This window comes from Balearica regulorum, chromosome 24 (assembly GCF_011004875.1).
Source record: "Balearica regulorum gibbericeps isolate bBalReg1 chromosome 24, bBalReg1.pri, whole genome shotgun sequence".
Lineage (NCBI taxonomy): Eukaryota > Metazoa > Chordata > Aves > Gruiformes > Gruidae > Balearica > Balearica regulorum.
Window position 1 is genome coordinate 4,331,192 of NC_046207.1, and position 16,619 is coordinate 4,347,810.

At 46.2% G+C, this 16,619-nt stretch overlaps 3 protein-coding genes across 9 annotated transcripts in view; 2 read left to right on the forward strand and 1 right to left on the reverse strand.

Moving 5' to 3' along the window:
* Positions 1 to 4,173, forward strand: part of ACLY (ATP citrate lyase) — a 31,128-nt gene extending 26,955 nt beyond the window's left edge. For all 7 annotated transcript variants that reach the window (XM_075775061.1, XM_075775063.1, XM_075775066.1 and 4 more), the window contains 7 exons: positions 80 to 234; positions 1,002 to 1,152; positions 1,711 to 1,854; positions 2,072 to 2,185; positions 2,710 to 2,792; positions 3,044 to 3,120; positions 3,317 to 4,173. In XM_075775061.1, coding sequence (XP_075631176.1) covers positions 80 to 234; positions 1,002 to 1,152; positions 1,711 to 1,854; positions 2,072 to 2,185; positions 2,710 to 2,792; positions 3,044 to 3,120; positions 3,317 to 3,411 — 819 coding nt within the window. In that variant the 3' untranslated portion in view covers positions 3,412 to 4,173. The remainder of the gene's footprint in view (positions 1 to 79; positions 235 to 1,001; positions 1,153 to 1,710; positions 1,855 to 2,071; positions 2,186 to 2,709; positions 2,793 to 3,043; positions 3,121 to 3,316) is intronic.
* Positions 4,174 to 5,416: 1,243 nt separating this feature from the next.
* KLHL11 (kelch like family member 11) lies at positions 5,417 to 8,377 on the forward strand. Its single transcript, XM_010298732.2, has 2 exons — positions 5,417 to 5,912; positions 6,002 to 8,377. The coding sequence occupies exons 1-2, from the start codon at positions 5,440 to 5,442 to the stop codon at positions 7,596 to 7,598; spliced, it is 2,070 nt and encodes a 689-aa protein (XP_010297034.2). The 5' UTR covers positions 5,417 to 5,439; the 3' UTR covers positions 7,599 to 8,377.
* A 3,358-nt stretch (positions 8,378 to 11,735) lies between these two features.
* Positions 11,736 to 15,390, reverse strand: KLHL10 (kelch like family member 10). The gene is made up of 4 exons (XM_010298731.2): positions 14,835 to 15,390; positions 13,605 to 14,219; positions 12,763 to 12,912; positions 11,736 to 12,224 (listed from the first exon to the last, which is right to left on the reverse strand). The coding sequence occupies exons 1-4, from the start codon at positions 15,252 to 15,254 to the stop codon at positions 11,853 to 11,855; spliced, it is 1,557 nt and encodes a 518-aa protein (XP_010297033.2). The 5' UTR covers positions 15,255 to 15,390; the 3' UTR covers positions 11,736 to 11,852.
* Positions 15,391 to 16,619: the final 1,229 nt, after the last annotated feature.

Sequence of the window (16,619 nt, forward strand, 5' to 3'; positions counted from 1 at the left end):
GTTTGACCGCTCTGCCTCCTACTGCCGCTTGCGTCTAATGTGGAATGTTTAAAATCCCATCTTTATGCTGCGATTTCAGGAGCTGGGTCTGATCCGCAAACCGGCTTCCTTTATGACAAGCATCTGTGATGAGAGAGGTCAGGAACTGATTTATGCTGGGATGCCAATCACTGAGGTCTTCAAAGAAGAGATGGGAATTGGAGGAGTTCTGGGCCTGCTCTGGTTTCAAAAGAGGTGAGGCAGCGTTTTGTGAAAGCTCCCAAGTTCTTTGGCTGGAAGTTTTGCTTGTTTATTAATAGACTTCTAAGCACAAAATAACTCCAGAATTCCTTTGTGAATGTAGATGCATTGGAAATGCCATCTCTATACCCCCTCCTCTGAGACCACTTCAGCACTTCAAGGCTTCATACAGTATGTTTTAGTCTTGGGGTGAAGTTTTCCACAAGTTTTGTGGTGCATTGAGGAGATTTCTCTATTCTAGGCCTGTTTCACACTCTGACTACTTGCTTATTATCATTGTCACCTCGACACTAGAGAGACTGGGGAGTTGACAAAAATTTGCTAACCAGCCTACAGGGAACCTCCTGCATGGCAGAAGTTTGCTGCCTTCATCTGATGATGTTTTCATTAGGGACACTCTTGGTACTAGCCGGAATCTCTGGCTCAGCAGAAGAGGATGAACAGAACTGCAGCACAGCCCCATGGCTCCCCTCAAGGCGACCCACAGAACTTACTGATCAGTCAGCTGAGTGTGTGCAAGCTCAGCCTACAAAACTGACCCTCAGCTCTGAGCTAAACAGCTCCTGTGGAAAGTGAATTAAAACCTGATCTCTGAGAAAGATATTAGGGTGCACCGATGGGTATTGTGACCCTACAGCTCCCTTTCTCTGTTCTACTTTCAGGCATACACCTAAAACAAAAGTCACTGTCCAGTAAAACACTAAATGTCTTGTTACTCAGTTTTAATTACAATAAATGACTTCGGTCTCTTCCTTGCTCAGGTTACCAAAGTATGCCTGCCACTTCCTTGAGATGTGTTTGATGGTAACAGCAGATCATGGTCCTGCTGTGTCTGGAGCCCACAACACCATTGTCTGTGCAAGAGCTGGAAAAGATCTTGTCTCGAGTCTCACTTCAGGCCTTCTCACTATCGTAAGTACTTAATCTCCAGAAGATTTAGCTTTGCTACTCATTGCCCTGTCCAGGTTTTATTACTATTAATTTGAGATTTAGATTGGCTGCAGAGCTGTGGACAGGTTGTGTCTGTTCACTCACACTTTGAATTCCTGTTGAATTCAACTCTAATAACTTGATGTTCTAGGTTTAAAGCCTAGTCCATTTTTCTAGTAAGCAAGACTATTTTGATGTCTCTCGTTTGAGTCTAGAAATACTTTTGTAGAGGTCAAATCGCTGTCAGCGTTGTCCCTATATGGTTGCCTAGTCTCTTCCAACACTGACAAGTAAAAACATGGATAAAACAGACTTTAGATTGCATTTTCCCCCACACTTTATCTCTAGTGGGGATGCATTGGCTACATATTGACATTTGTGTTGAGTTATGAACAGATGCTTTATCTCAGGTGCCTGCTGACTTTAACTTCATGAATGCCACATTGATAGGAAAGGCGGATGGGGAAGATAATCCTGTGCTTGTTTTGTACCTTAATTGTGGAGTCCTTTGCTAGAATTTCCTTTGTGTATTGCACCCAGGGTGACCGGTTTGGTGGAGCACTGGATGCTGCAGCTAAAATGTTCAGCAAAGCCTTTGACAGTGGGATTATCCCTATGGAGTTTGTGAATAAGATGAAGAAAGAAGGGAAGCTGATCATGGGCATCGGACACAGAGTCAAATCAGTAAGAAAACTCCATTAGTACAAACTGGAGGTTGGTTTGGGGTTTTTTAGAGAGCTGGGGGAGAGGAAAAAAACAAAGAAAATTTAGCAACTTTCAGAGGGAGCTGTTGACCAAATTCTCAGGATCTAGAAATCCTAAACCCACAAACAGTAAAGCTTATGGCAAGTACCTGTGTAAGAGGCAACATCAGTGACTGTAATGTGTTCTTAACTTGCAGATAAATAACCCAGACATGAGAGTTCAGATCCTCAAAGACTACGTGAAGCAGCATTTCCCTGCCACCCCACTGCTGGACTATGCACTTGAAGTAGAAAAAATTACAACTTCCAAGGTGAAATGCGCTAGTGTTTATCTCCTCTTGAGCACTTTTTCTTACTGGGGGACAAGTGACATGCAGTTAATACTGTATTTTAATTGCAATGCTTCATAAATTGTTGCTGGGTTTGGGTTTTTTCCTATGGTAGACTTTGGGCCAAGTACAACTACACTTTGGTAAGGCTGAAGACATTTGTTGGAGACTGGGGACAATGCTGGAAAAAAACCCCAAAACCCATTATCTGTGGTACCCACAGTATACCTGGAACTGCTGTACTCTTTAAATCTGAGGCAGAGCTAGCACACGTGAGAATCTCTATGGTTTGAACCAAATGCAGGCCCGTTCTCTGGGGCTGGTTTTCCATCACTCACATTAAGTGTGGCTCTTGCTGAGGTTGCTGAACAGCCTCCTCTATCGCTAGGCTTGTGTGCCCACAATTATGGGCAACCCTCAAATTACCCTTGAGGATGGCAGCTGCCAGGGGAACATCATTTGCCCACGTTAACATCTTTATCGGGGTGTGTTTTCATTTCCTGCAGAAACCAAATCTTATCCTGAATGTAGATGGCTTTATTGGAGTTGCCTTTGTTGACGTACTCAGGAATTGTGGCTCTTTCACACGGTAAGTAGGTAGCATGCCGTTCCTCTTAGCTCACAGTCCTATAAATGTGATGGGAGCCATACTGCCAGCTCATGTGGGGCCAGGATTTCAAAAGGACATTGTGAAGGAAATGCAGCCTGGACTTGGGGGAAGGAAGAAGCTTTCACATGAACTTGGTATTGCTACTGGCACTAGAGCAGACTCACCCTTTCTAAGATCGAGTCCTTAAATAGTTCCTGATAATTATCTATTTAATTTATTTTCTCTTGCAGGGAAGAAGCAGATGAATATATTGATATAGGAGCTCTTAATGGCATCTTTGTCCTAGGCAGGAGTATGGGATTCATTGGTAAGTTTGCAGTCTTTCTGCCCCTTCCCTTCTACTAGGGGCTGCCCTGCCACCATGGGCACGAGACAAATGTCAACCTCTGGGGACTCAGTCTAAAACACTAGTTGTAGGAATACAGAAATCAAAGTTCTTTCAAGGCAAAGTAAGACTAGAATGAGGAACAGACATTTTGTAACACAAACCACTTTCATTTTAGGACACTACCTGGATCAGAAGAGGTTGAAGCAAGGTCTGTACCGTCACCCGTGGGATGACATATCCTATGTTCTACCGGAGCACATGACTATGTGAGAACCTGTAGTATCACCTCAGAATGTCACTTCAAGAAGGCAGAAGCCTGCACAGAGGACAGCCACAAATGGGACTTTGATGTATAAAGGCCATTGGTACACAGACCTTGAGCTGCCTGGTCAAACTGTGCAAAGCAACTGTTTTACAAGAATAGAAACTTACTCTAATAAAAACCAAAACTTGTGATATTCCATATGTTACCTGCTGTATTTAATACTGTCTCTCACCCTTTTATTTTTTCTACTCTTGTTTCATTTTGTTTCCGGAAAAGATTTTAAGGGTTTTGGGAGGGGAGTTTTGCTCATAGGTGCAGTCTTACTGAAGTTGTGGAAGATCCATTAGTCGGGTAACAAGCTGCAACCTTTCCTGATAGAGGGAAGGTCCCCATCATCCCCCTAAGCCATGACTTGGGCTTTTTTTGTTATTGGTTGTTTTTTCAGTTCGTTTACTGTGTTCTCATCTTCAGTCTGATTGTATCCTGAATAGTGGGACCACTGCTGATGTATAACCAATGTTACTCAAACTCTGGTGTAGTAATTTAAAGTGTAAAGTTGTAACATACTGCTGTTTAAAACTGTGAAACTACATGTATTCCAGTGTCTGTATTTATGCAAAGAATTTCTCATTTACTATTAGATTGCTGGTATATGGAATGTCACTCATGTTATCTGCAGATGCAAAAATAATCTCAGTAATAACTTCAGCGTCCTACTTGTCTGTGTATTGTAACCTAACTCAAATAAATGATACACTACTAATTTATTCTTTTTTCTGCTTCTGGCTTCTAAAAGTATCTAATGGAATGCGTGACAAGCTGGGCAACAGTTGTTTAACAAAATACCAAACCTCAGAGCAGTTATTCCTCTCATGGTGTGTGTTCTGGTTGATGTGAGAGAAGGGGAAAAAAAGAAGAAAAAACAAAACCCTGTCCTGGTTTCAGCTGAGAGGATTGATTTTCTTCATAGTAGCTAGTGTGGGGATACGTTTTGGATTTGTGCTGGAGACAGCATTGATAATATAGAGATGTTTTTGTTCTATGGACTTATTGTTGAGCAGTGTTTACACGGGGCCAAGGCCTTTTCTGCTTCTTGCACTGCCCTGCCAGCGGGGTGGCTGGGGGTGGACAAGAAGTTGGGAGGAGACACAGACAGGACAGGTGACCCCGTACTGACTTAATGCACCCTGAAACATGACAGGTTGAGATAGAATATAACAAATTAGAAAAGAAAAAGGAGGGAAGTAATTATAATTGATATTGCATTATAGAAGAGTTAGGGAAGTGTATCATGTTGTAAACATTGAAATAATCAACTGCAGCTCCTTCTAGTTAACAAAAAAAAAAAAAAGTGTTCCTTAGGTGGAGTTGAGTGCATTCCTCATGTAAAGTCCCTTCCCTGGAGGCTTGCCTGAGCATGCTGTTAATGAGAAAAAGAATCCAAAGGCTAGCTGAAGGCCCTGAATAAAGCTATGTAGTCGTTTCTGTGTGGTACCTGTTCCCTTTGGCACAGGGGCCCGGTTCCCTTGTGAGGTGACGGCAAAGCTGCCGTTGTACTACTCGGGCTGAGGCACCGGTGGCCTCGCCAGCCGGCCCGGCTGTCGCCCGCAGCACCAGGGCGGGCCTAAAGCGGAGAAGCATGCGGGGGCAGGTCGGGCTTCAAGCCCTGCGCGGGGCAGGCCCAGCAGTTCCCTCCGGACGGGTCTTTCGAGGTCGCCGGGGAGGCGAAGGGAGCGGGAACCGCCGGTCCTGCCTGAGGCGGGGGAGCTGGTGCCTCTGCCGCGGTGCTGGCCCAAACGCCCTCTCTGCTCGCTGAGGAGCGAGGAGGGGAGCTCACCTCGGCCACATCCCTGTTCCCCCGGGCTGAGGGGACGGAGCGCCCCGAGCGCTGCGCTTCTGCCACCTGCCCCCGCAACCCCCCGGCCGCCATTTTACCTGCGGCAGCGACACCGCCTCCCCGCTAGGGGGCAGCGCCGCGTACGTCACTGACGCCGCCGGCGCCTCGCGCGCAGGCGCACCAACTGCAGCCCGCCATGTCGGACAAGATGGCGGCGGCCGCGGCCTCCCCTCAGCCACAGCCCGGTCCCGGCCCGCCGGCGGCCGAGGCGGAGGGCGGGGGCTCCCGCGGCGGCGGGGTGGATGGTGATGGGGAGGCGGAGGCGTTTGGGTGCCCGGCACACTGCTCCGACCTGGCCTGGCGGCAGAACGAGCAGCGCCGCCACGGCCTCTACTGCGACATCACTCTGGCCTTCGGCGGCGGGCGGCCCGGGGCGGCCCGCGAGTACCGGGCGCACCGCTCCGTCCTGGCCGCCGCCACCGAGTACTTCACGCCGTTGCTCTCTGGGGGCTTTGCGGAGTCGCGCTCGGGCCGTGTGGAGCTGCAGAAGTGGAGCTCGGAGGGCGGTCCCGACCCCGACACGGTGGAGGCCGTCGTCGGCTTCATGTACACCGGCACCATCCGTGTCAGCCCCGGCAACGTCCACGAGGTGCTGGAGATGGCCGACAGGTGAGCGGGGCCCGGGCCCGGGGGGGCTGGCCGCTTCTGCACCGCTGGCAACCGGGCTGCAACATCACTCCTGTTCGTTTGTTCTGCAGGTTTCTACTGACCCGGTTAAAAGAGTTCTGTGGAGAGTTTCTGAAGAAGAAACTCAATCTCTCCAACTGCGTTGCGGTTCACAGCTTAGCCCACATGTATTCCTTGAATCAGCTCGCCCTCAAAGCTCAGGATATGATCAGAAGGAACTTCCACAAAGTTATCCAAGATGAGGAGTTCTACACTTTGCCCTTTCACCTCATCAGAGACTGGCTCTCAGACTCAGAGATCACAGTGGACTCTGAAGAAATTCTCTTTGAGACCGTTTTGAAGTGGGTTCAGAAAAATCCTGAGGAAAGAGAGAGGTACTTTGAAGATCTCTTTAAACTGCTTAGATTGTCTCAGATGAAACCCACTTATCTTACTCGCCATGTCAAATCTGAAAGGCTGGTATCGAGCAACGAAGCCTGTGTTAAATTGGTGTCTGAAGCTGTGGAGAGTCACGCCTTGCGGTCTGAGAACTTGCAGTCTGGTAACCTACAACATTCCGCTTGTCCTGTAGCGTTGTTGCCGCGTTTTGGACAAAACATGGACGTCATTATGGTGATCGGTGGCGTATCGGAGGGGGGAGATTACTTGAGTGAGTGTGTAGGGTATTTCATTGATGAAGATAGGTGGGTAAACTTACCCCACATACACAATCATCTTGATGGGCATGCTGTTGCTGTGACAGAATCTTACGTTTATGTGGCTGGCTCCATGGAGCCAGGGTTTGCCAAGACTGTAGAAAGGTACAATCCAAACAGAAACATCTGGGAGCAAGTCTCAAATCTGATAACCAGAAAGCATTCTTTTGGCCTTACTGAAGTTAAAGGAAACTTGTACAGTATTGGTGGACATGGCAATTTCAGTCCTGGCTTTAAAGATGTGGCCATTTATAATCCCGAGCAAGACAAATGGCTTAACCTGGAGTCAGCACCAAAGATTCTTCGTGACGTCAAAGCTGTTTCTGTAGAAGACCGGTTTATTTATGTTGCTGCTCGTACCCCAGTTGACAGCGATAGCGAAGATGGATTGAGGGCGGTTATTATCAGATACGATGCTGAAACAAGGCAGTGGCAGGATGTGGAGTCTCTGCCACTCATTGATAATTACTGCTCTTTTCAGATGTCTGTTGCTAACACAAACTTTTACCATACAGCGTCCTGCTGCCCCAAGAGTTACCCTATAGATAACGAGGAAGCCAAGATGAAGATCTCTGGCAGGGCCTCGGATGAAATACTTGAAAGCTTACCCCCAGAGGTTCTTAGCATTGAAGGAGCAGCTATTTGTTATTACAAAGATGATGTTTTTATCATTGGGGGGTGGAAAAACAGCGATGATATTGACAAGCAATACAGGAAAGAGGCCTATCGTTACTGTGCTGAGAGAAAGCGCTGGATGCTTTTGCCTCCTATGCCTCAGCCTCGCTGCAGAGCGACAGCCTGCCACGTGAGAATCCCCTTCAGGTGTTTGCAGGGAACACAAAGGTACCCTATGCCACAAAATTTAATGTGGCAAAAAGATAGAATAAGGCAAATGCAGGAAAGGCAGATGCAGGAAATACACCGACATTCGCTAAGCTTACGGAGAATGCCACGCTCGCAGATTGAGTGCTAGTTTCTGGACTATCACTCCTAAGGAAATACTGTGCTAAACCGTTTTGTTAGTCTTGATACGCCTTTATAAGACATGAGGGTGTTGATTGGATTTGATGCATAAAACCAGCATCGTTTATATATTGAAAATTAAGCAACACAGAAAGTGAGGATGGGCGGGAATTGAGGCGCTGTGTGAGTCCAACAGTATTACTTAATGGTGCCCAGGAAAAAACTGTAGTCTGTAATGGGCTGTGAAATACCTCTGGGAACATTAAGTCAGTTACTTCTCTCTTCAGATCTTTGTTTTCAAGGATTTCTGTAGAGTTAGTCTCTAACAGTTCTATATTGAAAATCAAAGATCTCTATCTTAATAATTTAGTGGTTACATTTGTGTGTGCTTGAAAGCACCTGTTTTATTTGCACTTATATATTGACATTCCTTTGATTCTCTCCTCAGTGACTAAACTTCACATATACTTGGTGTTGGTGTACTTGGCTTTCCCAAGTTGGAGGCAAGTGGAATAGTTATACCTATCTATGAAAACAAAAGCACAATCTTTATAAAACTACTTCAGGATGTTTCTATGTGTACTAAATATTTTGTATCTGTATGTTGTAGAGAGGCTGCAGAGTTCGTTTATAAATGGATGATTGGTAGAACACAAGAGACTTGCTAAAACAGAGAACTTGAGGCAGTAGATTTTTTTTTTCAGGTGTATCTGAAGATGCTTTGAGTTTGTCCTCGACAGCTTCATTAGAAACTTGGGTCAACAATCAGCCTGAGAAAAGGAGTGAAAACCAGCAAAGTAGCCACCCACCAACATCAACACTTCACTTCTGTCACTGTGGATTAGTAAGGAGGTTATTTCACAGTAATAGACTGAAACCTGAGCTGCTTGTAGGTCCTTTCTCAAACATTGCACGTGGTTTAATTCTAGTGAAAAAGTGATCAGAAGAACCCCCACGAGCGTGTTTCCAGCCTGTCTTTGACAATCAGTACCCTTTGCCTTCAGCATACTTTCCCGAGACCCTTAGAGTAGCAGTGCTGCAGTGCTCCTTAACAAGTCGGCACTTGGTGTTCTGCTTGAAGGGAGATAGTTGAGTTTGCGTAGTCTTTAAATATTTTAATTTCCCTGCTTACTGTGGCAGGAAGATTTAAGCTGATTTAGGTACCGTTTGGCGTTTTGAGGTGGTTTGACACAAATCAATGCCCTGGTTGGCTCTGGTTTGCTTACTGCTCTACTCCCAAGGAACAGAATGTGGAGTGTTTCCGTTAAGAGTATCACTGCCTCTCAGTTAGCTATGCCGTTGAAAACGCCTTCTCCCTGATCCGAAGAGCTCTAGGACAGTTTAGGTTACTAGCGGATTCAGTGCATCCTTCCTACCTCCTTTTCTTCCCCATCCTTCCTTTCCTTTGAATGTTCCAGGCTTTCACGTGCAGCCTAACTCAGGATCTTAGGGAAGGGAAAGGGAGGAGTAACCAGGGTGTTCCAAAATTTGTGTAGACAAACATTGTTGGAGAATCTGTTTACTGTCTTTGGCTCATATGATGATTTGTTGGTGTTTTTGATGTGGGCAACTTCTTTGCAAAAGAACTTCTAAACAGTTTGGTTTTTTGTTTTGTTTTTTAATTGTTTAGCTTTCTGAGCTGATACTTCTCACTTTCCAATTCAGCAGGCAACCTAGATCATATCTCAAACACTGGGTAAGTCTTTCAACCACATAGTATGTAAAGGTTTCTCTGATGTGTACATCCCTTAATGCTCCACTTTGCAGTTCACTTGCCACTTTTGATATCAGTAACTTCTCTTTTTGTAATAAAATAATCTAGCTTTGTTTAAAAAAACAAAACACAAACACACAAAAACCCCTTTGAAAATCTTAACGGTTTAGTCTCAGTTTACTCATCTGTGGTAACTGTGTTGTATTTTATTTGCCTGTTGGATTGTTATGCAAGGGCAGATTAAATTGTACGATGCTGGCCTGATGCAGGAAAGGAAATAGGTAAGCTTGTTCAGGTTTAAGGCTGATGTTCAGAAGTGACTGTTCCCAGATCAGCTCACGCAGGCCTGTAAGCAAGGGGTTAATCAGTGGAGTTTGGCCCAGGAGCTCTTGCAGATTTGTCTGGAGTAGTTTAAGAACTACTGCCCCTACAGCAGGGTTTGTTAATAGAAGTGTGAAAATGCCTCAGGGCTTTAGTACTAAATCCATTGATTTAACTTAAATTTGTGGGAGTTCATTTTAAGATACTCTACCAGACTTTGCACAGAAGCAACTGAGAAGATTTTATGTACTCCATCCCACTGACTGTGCTGTAGGGATTTTGAAGAAGCAGTTGAAGGATGGCAGTATGTCAGACCACCACAGCTCTGTCAAAGCCATCTTGTAGTCTGTCAACAAATCTGGACAATTTGTAGGGAGAAATACCAGGATGATTATTTCAGTTGGAATATGAACTAAATAGTTTAACATGCAGCAGCATGCAACAAAGTTAGATGCAAGAACAAACTTCTTGCAGTCTGTCTTTTTCTAAGCAAAATTGATATTGCACTTACCATGAGAACTTTTGGCTGACATTCAAGCTGTATTACTAAAGACATTCCAGTCAAAGACGGTGTCAAAACAGCTTCGCGTCTGGAGAGCCGAACTTGTGAATGCCAGCCATGATTCTATATGTGATGCACTATGTCTCCGTATATTCTATTTGCATGGTGAGTGATGGGCACTGTGAACAACACTGGTTTGCTCTAACTTTTGCTATGCCAATTCTATGGAATTTTTAAGTAGGCAGGGTTATTTTTTAGCCTTGTCTTTAAGTGGACCAATTGCATTGCTCATGGTTTTTAACTGACAAGTCTAACTATCCATTGTATCACATGTAGGTGTTCGGAAGAATAGCATTATTGACTCTGGCTGTAATTTAGCCTGCTAACCTGTGAATCACATAACAAATTCCTTGTGGCCCCTGACTGCCGTGGCTTGCTGAGTGTTTATAAAATGATCCTATAAATAAAAGCCCGTGAATTCTTTCAGTGTCTTTATAGTGGCTGGTTAAATGTCAGTAAGATCCTAGTGTGTATTCGGTGAGTATTAAAAGGCTGACTGCTGGCCTTCCTAATGTAAAAGACCATCAGGTGGAGTTTTTCCTCCTCCTTATGACAATCATACCTCTGTACCTGTACTGAATACCTGCCACAAAATGCATGTTTCATGTCCTGCCTTTCTGCTCAAAGTATTAGTGAAGTAGGGCACGTCCTGCCTAGCACTCAGCAGTCATTGTAGTCATTCCTAGGTGCCCTATGTGTACATAGTATTTTATAACTACCTGAATACTGTTAGTATGCTGGGTTTGTTTGTATTTTTAATAAGACTTTCTCTTGCACATAGTAGGATACCACTCCAGAAATGAAGAAAACCTGCCAACTTCTAGCATGCATTATGAATAACTATGCCAAGCATTCTGCTATACTCTTTCAGTATCATTTTTCTCCATTACAGTAAGTGTTAAAATCAAAACTCTTGGCTCAACTTGTGTGTCACAGAATAGACTGATCACTACTGACAAACTGACTCACAGAGAATTACAACTTTTTAGGTTATTTCTAACACAACCTTGTAAGAGTATGTTGTAACATTCGATGGGCTTTAAAAAGCAAGCTTAAAATAAGTGGTTTATGGCTTAGATTTGTTTTCAGCTGTGGCCACGTTATGTTAGGGTATAAACTGTATCTCTGATTTGGCAGAAGTCTGATAAAACAGGTGCTCCTGAGGATCTAGTCCTGTTACTAATATGAATGTAAAGTATGGAACTAACGAGATGTTTGAAGACCATTAATAGTCAGATACTCCTCTTAGGTCCATGTCACTGTGGGTCACGGCAGCTGCGCTTTCCTGTCGATATTAATGTAGACTTCAGCAGATTGCTTGGGGAAGCAGCACTCCTGTACTTACTTCCAGTAAGGTAAAGTAGTGTGTGTGTATAGGCTGTTGGAAACAAATCCTACTGTAATGTTCTTTAACTACACTGTACTAAAGTTTATTGTAATAAGTGAATTAATGAAAATAAACCTTTTATTTCTCTAGCATTCTGCTGTACCTTTTTTTTTTTAAGTTGCTATGTAGGCTGTGGCCGATACACACATTTTGTGGTGCCATACAATCAAAGTTTTAAATACTAATTATTCTTTTGGCCTGTATCAGTTGTTTTTATTTTAGAGTAAGTGAATACATTCACTTGCTGCTCAGAAGACTTTTATTGGCTGAGTGGAGCTGTTTATATAGGCAGGCTACTTGTTGAAGAAGTGAACCTGACTTCCTTTGAAGAGTTGTCCACGTAGTAGTCTCGTCTGGCAACGTACTCCCTGACGTTGGATAGACCCGGCACCACACAGCAGCTCAGAGCACTACGGTATATGCCCATGTCGTGAACGTCGTACCACTCGTTAGCCTTTTCATCGTAACACTCAACGTTGAAAGTAGTAGTAAAACCGTTGAAGCCGCCAACCACGAACAAAAGATCATCCACCACTTCAATGCCAAAGTTGCTGCGAGGATTGAACATGGTGGGGATTGTGCGCCATGTGTTGGCCACGGGGTTGTAAGCTTCCACACTCCGAAGCCGGTTGACTCCATCAAATCCTCCGACCTGTGAATGCCAAAGGTACGGAGTTGAAACAGGCCTTTCCTCACCCGCTCGCTCGGCCGAATCGTGTTGTGCACAAGTAGGAAGGGAACTGGTCGTGCCTCGCTGACCTCGGTTTGAGCACTGCTGGGAGCTTGTGGTCTTAAACACAGTGCTCACGTATTGCAGACTGCTCCCTTGTTCTTTCTGGAGCTTCCAAAAGTAGCTTGTGCAACTGCTCAGATGTTACACTTCTAGAGTTTAAATGCAGCACGTGGGTAAGATAAACAGGACCAAGCAAATGTTCTGTGCTGCTAATGCTGTTAGCTGCAGCAGAAAATAATTTCTTTGCTGCAGCTGCTTAAATATTGTCTGTCCATTTTTCATAACAAAAAGTGCAGGCAATAATATTCTCAGGAGGTATATCAACCGTTCTGGCTCACTCTTCCCTAAATCTCACTTAATAAGCAAATGGCCAGCCTGAAAATCTAGGAATGCGGATGAGCCAAAGTAGCGCAGGGGCTAGGTGGTGGTAACGGCAGAGGTGCCGCTTCTCCCTTACCGCGTACACTTCGTTTCCGTATGCAGTGACACCTACTCCGCTCCTCCTGCTTCTCATTGGGGCTATGAAGGTCCATTGACTTGTTGTGGCATCGTACGCTTCAGCTGTCATCAGGCACTCATTTCCATTGAACCCACCACATATATACACCTGTTCACCGGAGAAAAGGAAAATGTGAGCAGGGCAGTTACGCTCTTGGTGGGAGAACATGCTCAAGAGAGAATGAATGGTGTGGGTGGGGTTTTGGGGGGAGTTTTTTGTGTGTTTTGTTTTTTCTAATGGGAATGGCATGGGTTTGAAGTAATAAAAGTGCAGTCAGTTATCCAGCCAGCAGGGTTTAGACCCGTCACTTCCTGAACTGCATGAAGCAGATAGGCATGGTTTTTGAGCAGGACAAAGTTCTGTCCAGCAGCAAGCGGGCTGTTGGTGATGCTGGCCGTTGCCACTCCTGTCTGCACCTCTGCCCACCAGTCAGTTGCTACTCTTAGCTTTATATCTGTAGCACCAGGATTTACTGTCTTCATTTTAAGTGATTCATCAGGTTAAAGGAGCATTTGTTACCTTTCCTGCTCTCACAGCTCCTCTTTTCCATCCAGATGATGAACTCTGAGCAGTAGCTGTGTTTAGCAGGTACGTAGCTGGGGAAGAGGTACTACATACAGGGCTACAGCTTGATAGATCCTCGCTAGATAAAGAGGCTGAGCTCCATGGAAGCCCCAACCTCTGAATGTGCCATATGAAAGGTACTTGCTCACGGTGTAGTGCTGATGTGTGTTTGGTTCCTTGTCCTGCTCACCATACTTCCACCCTAACTGCTTTCTGTAATCTCATGGCCCATTTACCTTTTCATGCAGCGTGGTCGCACTGGCATCGCTTCTTTGCTCGTGCATGGGGGCAATCAGTGTCCACTGGTTGGTCTCTGGCTCGTACCGTTCTGCCGTGTTGAGGCGCATGTATCCATCAAACCCTCCCATGGCGTAGATGAAGTTGTTGAGGATGGTGACGCTGATGTAGCAGCGCCGTGAGTGCATGGGTGCAACCTGCTGCCATGTCTTCTTAAGTGGGTCAAACCGCTTGACGCTATTGAAATAATCCACGCTGTCAAATCCTCCGATAACGTAGACAAAACCTTTTAAATAAGCCGTGCCGTGATAGGCAAGGGGACTTTCTTGCTCACACGTGACATTCACCCACTTGTCTGCACGGGCATCGTACGTCTCGATGGCGTTGGTTGGGCTCCCCCCGCTCCAGCCTCCGATAGCAAACAAGATGGCATAGGGCAGGCGAGGCCGGCTGAGCGGGTTGGTGAAATCCAAAGATGGGCCGTGCATATTGAGGTTGTACATTTCCGTCAGCGTGTTTATGATGAGAACTTTGCACTCCTCGTTGTCCCTCACGTATTCGTGTGTTTTGACGTTGTTCATGAAGTATTCTGCTTGCATCAGTGCCAGTCGAACCTGCAAAATGCAAAAAGCAGGTTAGAATATTGATGCAGATGGATTACATCTTGGTATCCTTCATGGATAGCTCTGATGCTGGATGGCTTTGCTTTCAGGCTATGGTGTTGTCTAAAGTTTATTAGAGAACCAGAGAATTAAATGCCTAGTTTTTAGCTAGTCCCGAAAGGGGTGTGCAAGGGTAAATTACTTGATTTCACGGCAGGGAGTCTGCCACAGCTTTGGCACGGTGCTTTCCTGTACGCAGGCTGAAACTGCCCTAACGCCTGCTGCTGTTTGCATAGTGTAGCTTGTCTAGGCAAATGCTCGTAAACTTTGTGTGCGGAGAGATAACGTCGTCCCATGTGAACTTTGGCCCTTCCTGGATGTGAGGAACAGTTAAACTTAAGCTCTAAACATGAGGAAATGTGCACTTAACAGGTCTGCCCCAACCCCAGCGCAGGATCTTTGACCCGCGCCTCAGCGTAGCAATAGCCTAACGGTCTGAAAGCTCATTTCTTTGTCATCAGTGTTAGGAGGCTGCAATTTCCTCCGGTCTTACAAGAAAAGCAAAGGGGCTCTGGCTCAGCTGCCCCATGCCCAGCTCTGCAGGGCCCACGCCGTGACAGCACCGACCTTGCTCAGCAAGACTGCGATGTGCTGCCTCCTGTTCTGCAGGTCGTGAGCAATCCATTTCAGAATAGCCTCGAACACGACATCTTCTTGTTTCACGTTGAGCTCATCCTTCTCAATGATGTCCTTTAGCTCGTTGACGGACAGGTCTAGAAACTCTGTAGAGACCTTGGCCATCTCCTCGAAGTGGTGGAGGATGAACACGTAGGCTGCTTCTCGCAGGTCGGGACAGTGGTAATAATCTGTGAGTCTGCAGATGCCGATGCAATTTTCGAAGCATAGCTGGGATTTTAAGAACTCGCAGCACAGTCTGATGATGCCCATGATATTGAACTGGTCTGCTGCGGTTAGCAAACTTTCAACATTGTCAGCCATGACCGGTACTGTTCTGGTGTAGGCGTACTCAATAATGAGCCTCATCATTTCAGGTGAAGTGCCGGGGATTTTATATACTATCTTCTCCGCGTTGTTCCAGCTGCTGGTGAACAAAGCCCTGAAAAAAACAAAGTAGTGCTGGGGGAAAAAACAGCTTCGCTGTGTTAAATCCTGACCCCGTTATTCCCTGCGCCACACAATCTGGGCACTAGCAGTAGCCATGCTGGGAGCCAACGTTGTTTATTAATTAATATTTTACTAGCTGGTTGTTTTAAAAAGGAGTCACAGCCTCTGACTGTGGGCACAGAGCAACAGGGCGAGTGGTCATCTTGCTTCAACAAGAATATCGGAGAGTAATGGCGTGTGGGGAAGGAAAACCTCCTGCCCGATGGCAGAGAAGCCAGGCTGGCCACGCTCCCAGCCCTGCGCCGCATCTGGGGGTCCGTCAGACACCACTTCCAGAGCTGCCGTTGGATACTGGGTTGTGGATTAATTCTGGTGCCCAGGGAGGTACCGGGACTATGGGGAACTGCTGGATGAGAGTTTTGGTCCTGATGGAAGCCCTGGAGATACACTAAGGCAGTGTGCCACAGACTGGGAAATACTGTCTGTCCCCATCCCCTCTTGTTTCAAGCACTGACCTGAAATAGTGACTGCAGCTACAGAGGATGTTCTTGTGAGCATTGAATTCAATACCATCCACACTGATGATCACATCACAGAGTTTCCCTTCCAGGCGAAGCTCGTTGAAGACGGTGCAGGCCATAGCACTCATCTTCCTCTCCATGTGTGAGGATGAATACCTGGTGGGCGCCAAGCTATCACCCATGTTGAAGCCTGAGGCAGTGGAAGGTGCTTCTCTCTCAAGTGCTTACAGGGCTTTGTCCTTGCCCTCCAACGTGTCTCTGAACCCCTGTCTGTCGGGTGGTTCTAGAATATGCCCCATAATGAGATCACACACGCAGGGGGGACCCCTCCACAGGCAACGGGGTCCTGGTCTTCCCGGCCCCCTCGCCCCTGGCTGCCCACAGCCTTCGCTTAACCACAGCCCAAATTACTCTGGACCCTGTACGTACACCCTGCTGATGGCTGCTCTGTGCAAAACCAGTCTTGTCATTCCCCTGCAACTTTTAAATATTATTTATCCTGGGTATAAAGCTCCCCAAATGTAAGCACCGAGTGCTTCTGAAGTGCCCTGGTACCAGCTCACACAGGAGGAAGCTGAGACACAGGCTAGCTCATGTCAGCGATGAAGCCGCAAGTACTCTGTCCCTGCCACATCGGCTGCTAATTTGGAGGGGTGGAAGGTGCCGCTGGGGCCAAGGCGAGGAGAACGGGGGGGCAGGGACCCCCGTCCTCACTCCTCGCTGGCTTAATTCGTGGCAGCAGCTTTCCCTTGTGTTTTGTCATGTC

Coding starts and splice junctions, on each gene's coding strand:
- KLHL11 (XM_010298732.2), top strand. CDS start 5,440: ATGTCGGACAAGATGGCGGCGGCCGCGGCCTCCCCTCAGCCACAGCCC. Junction 5,913..6,001: donor GTGCTGGAGATGGCCGACAG/GTGAGCGGGGCC, acceptor TTTGTTCTGCAG/GTTTCTACTGACCCGGTTAA.
- KLHL10 (XM_010298731.2), bottom strand. CDS start 15,254: ATGATGAGGCTCATTATTGAGTACGCCTACACCAGAACAGTACCGGTC. Junction 12,913..13,604: donor CGACCACGCTGCATGAAAAG/GTAAATGGGCCA, acceptor TCCGGTGAACAG/GTGTATATATGTGGTGGGTT. Junction 12,225..12,762: donor ACGGAAACGAAGTGTACGCG/GTAAGGGAGAAG, acceptor TGGCATTCACAG/GTCGGAGGATTTGATGGAGT.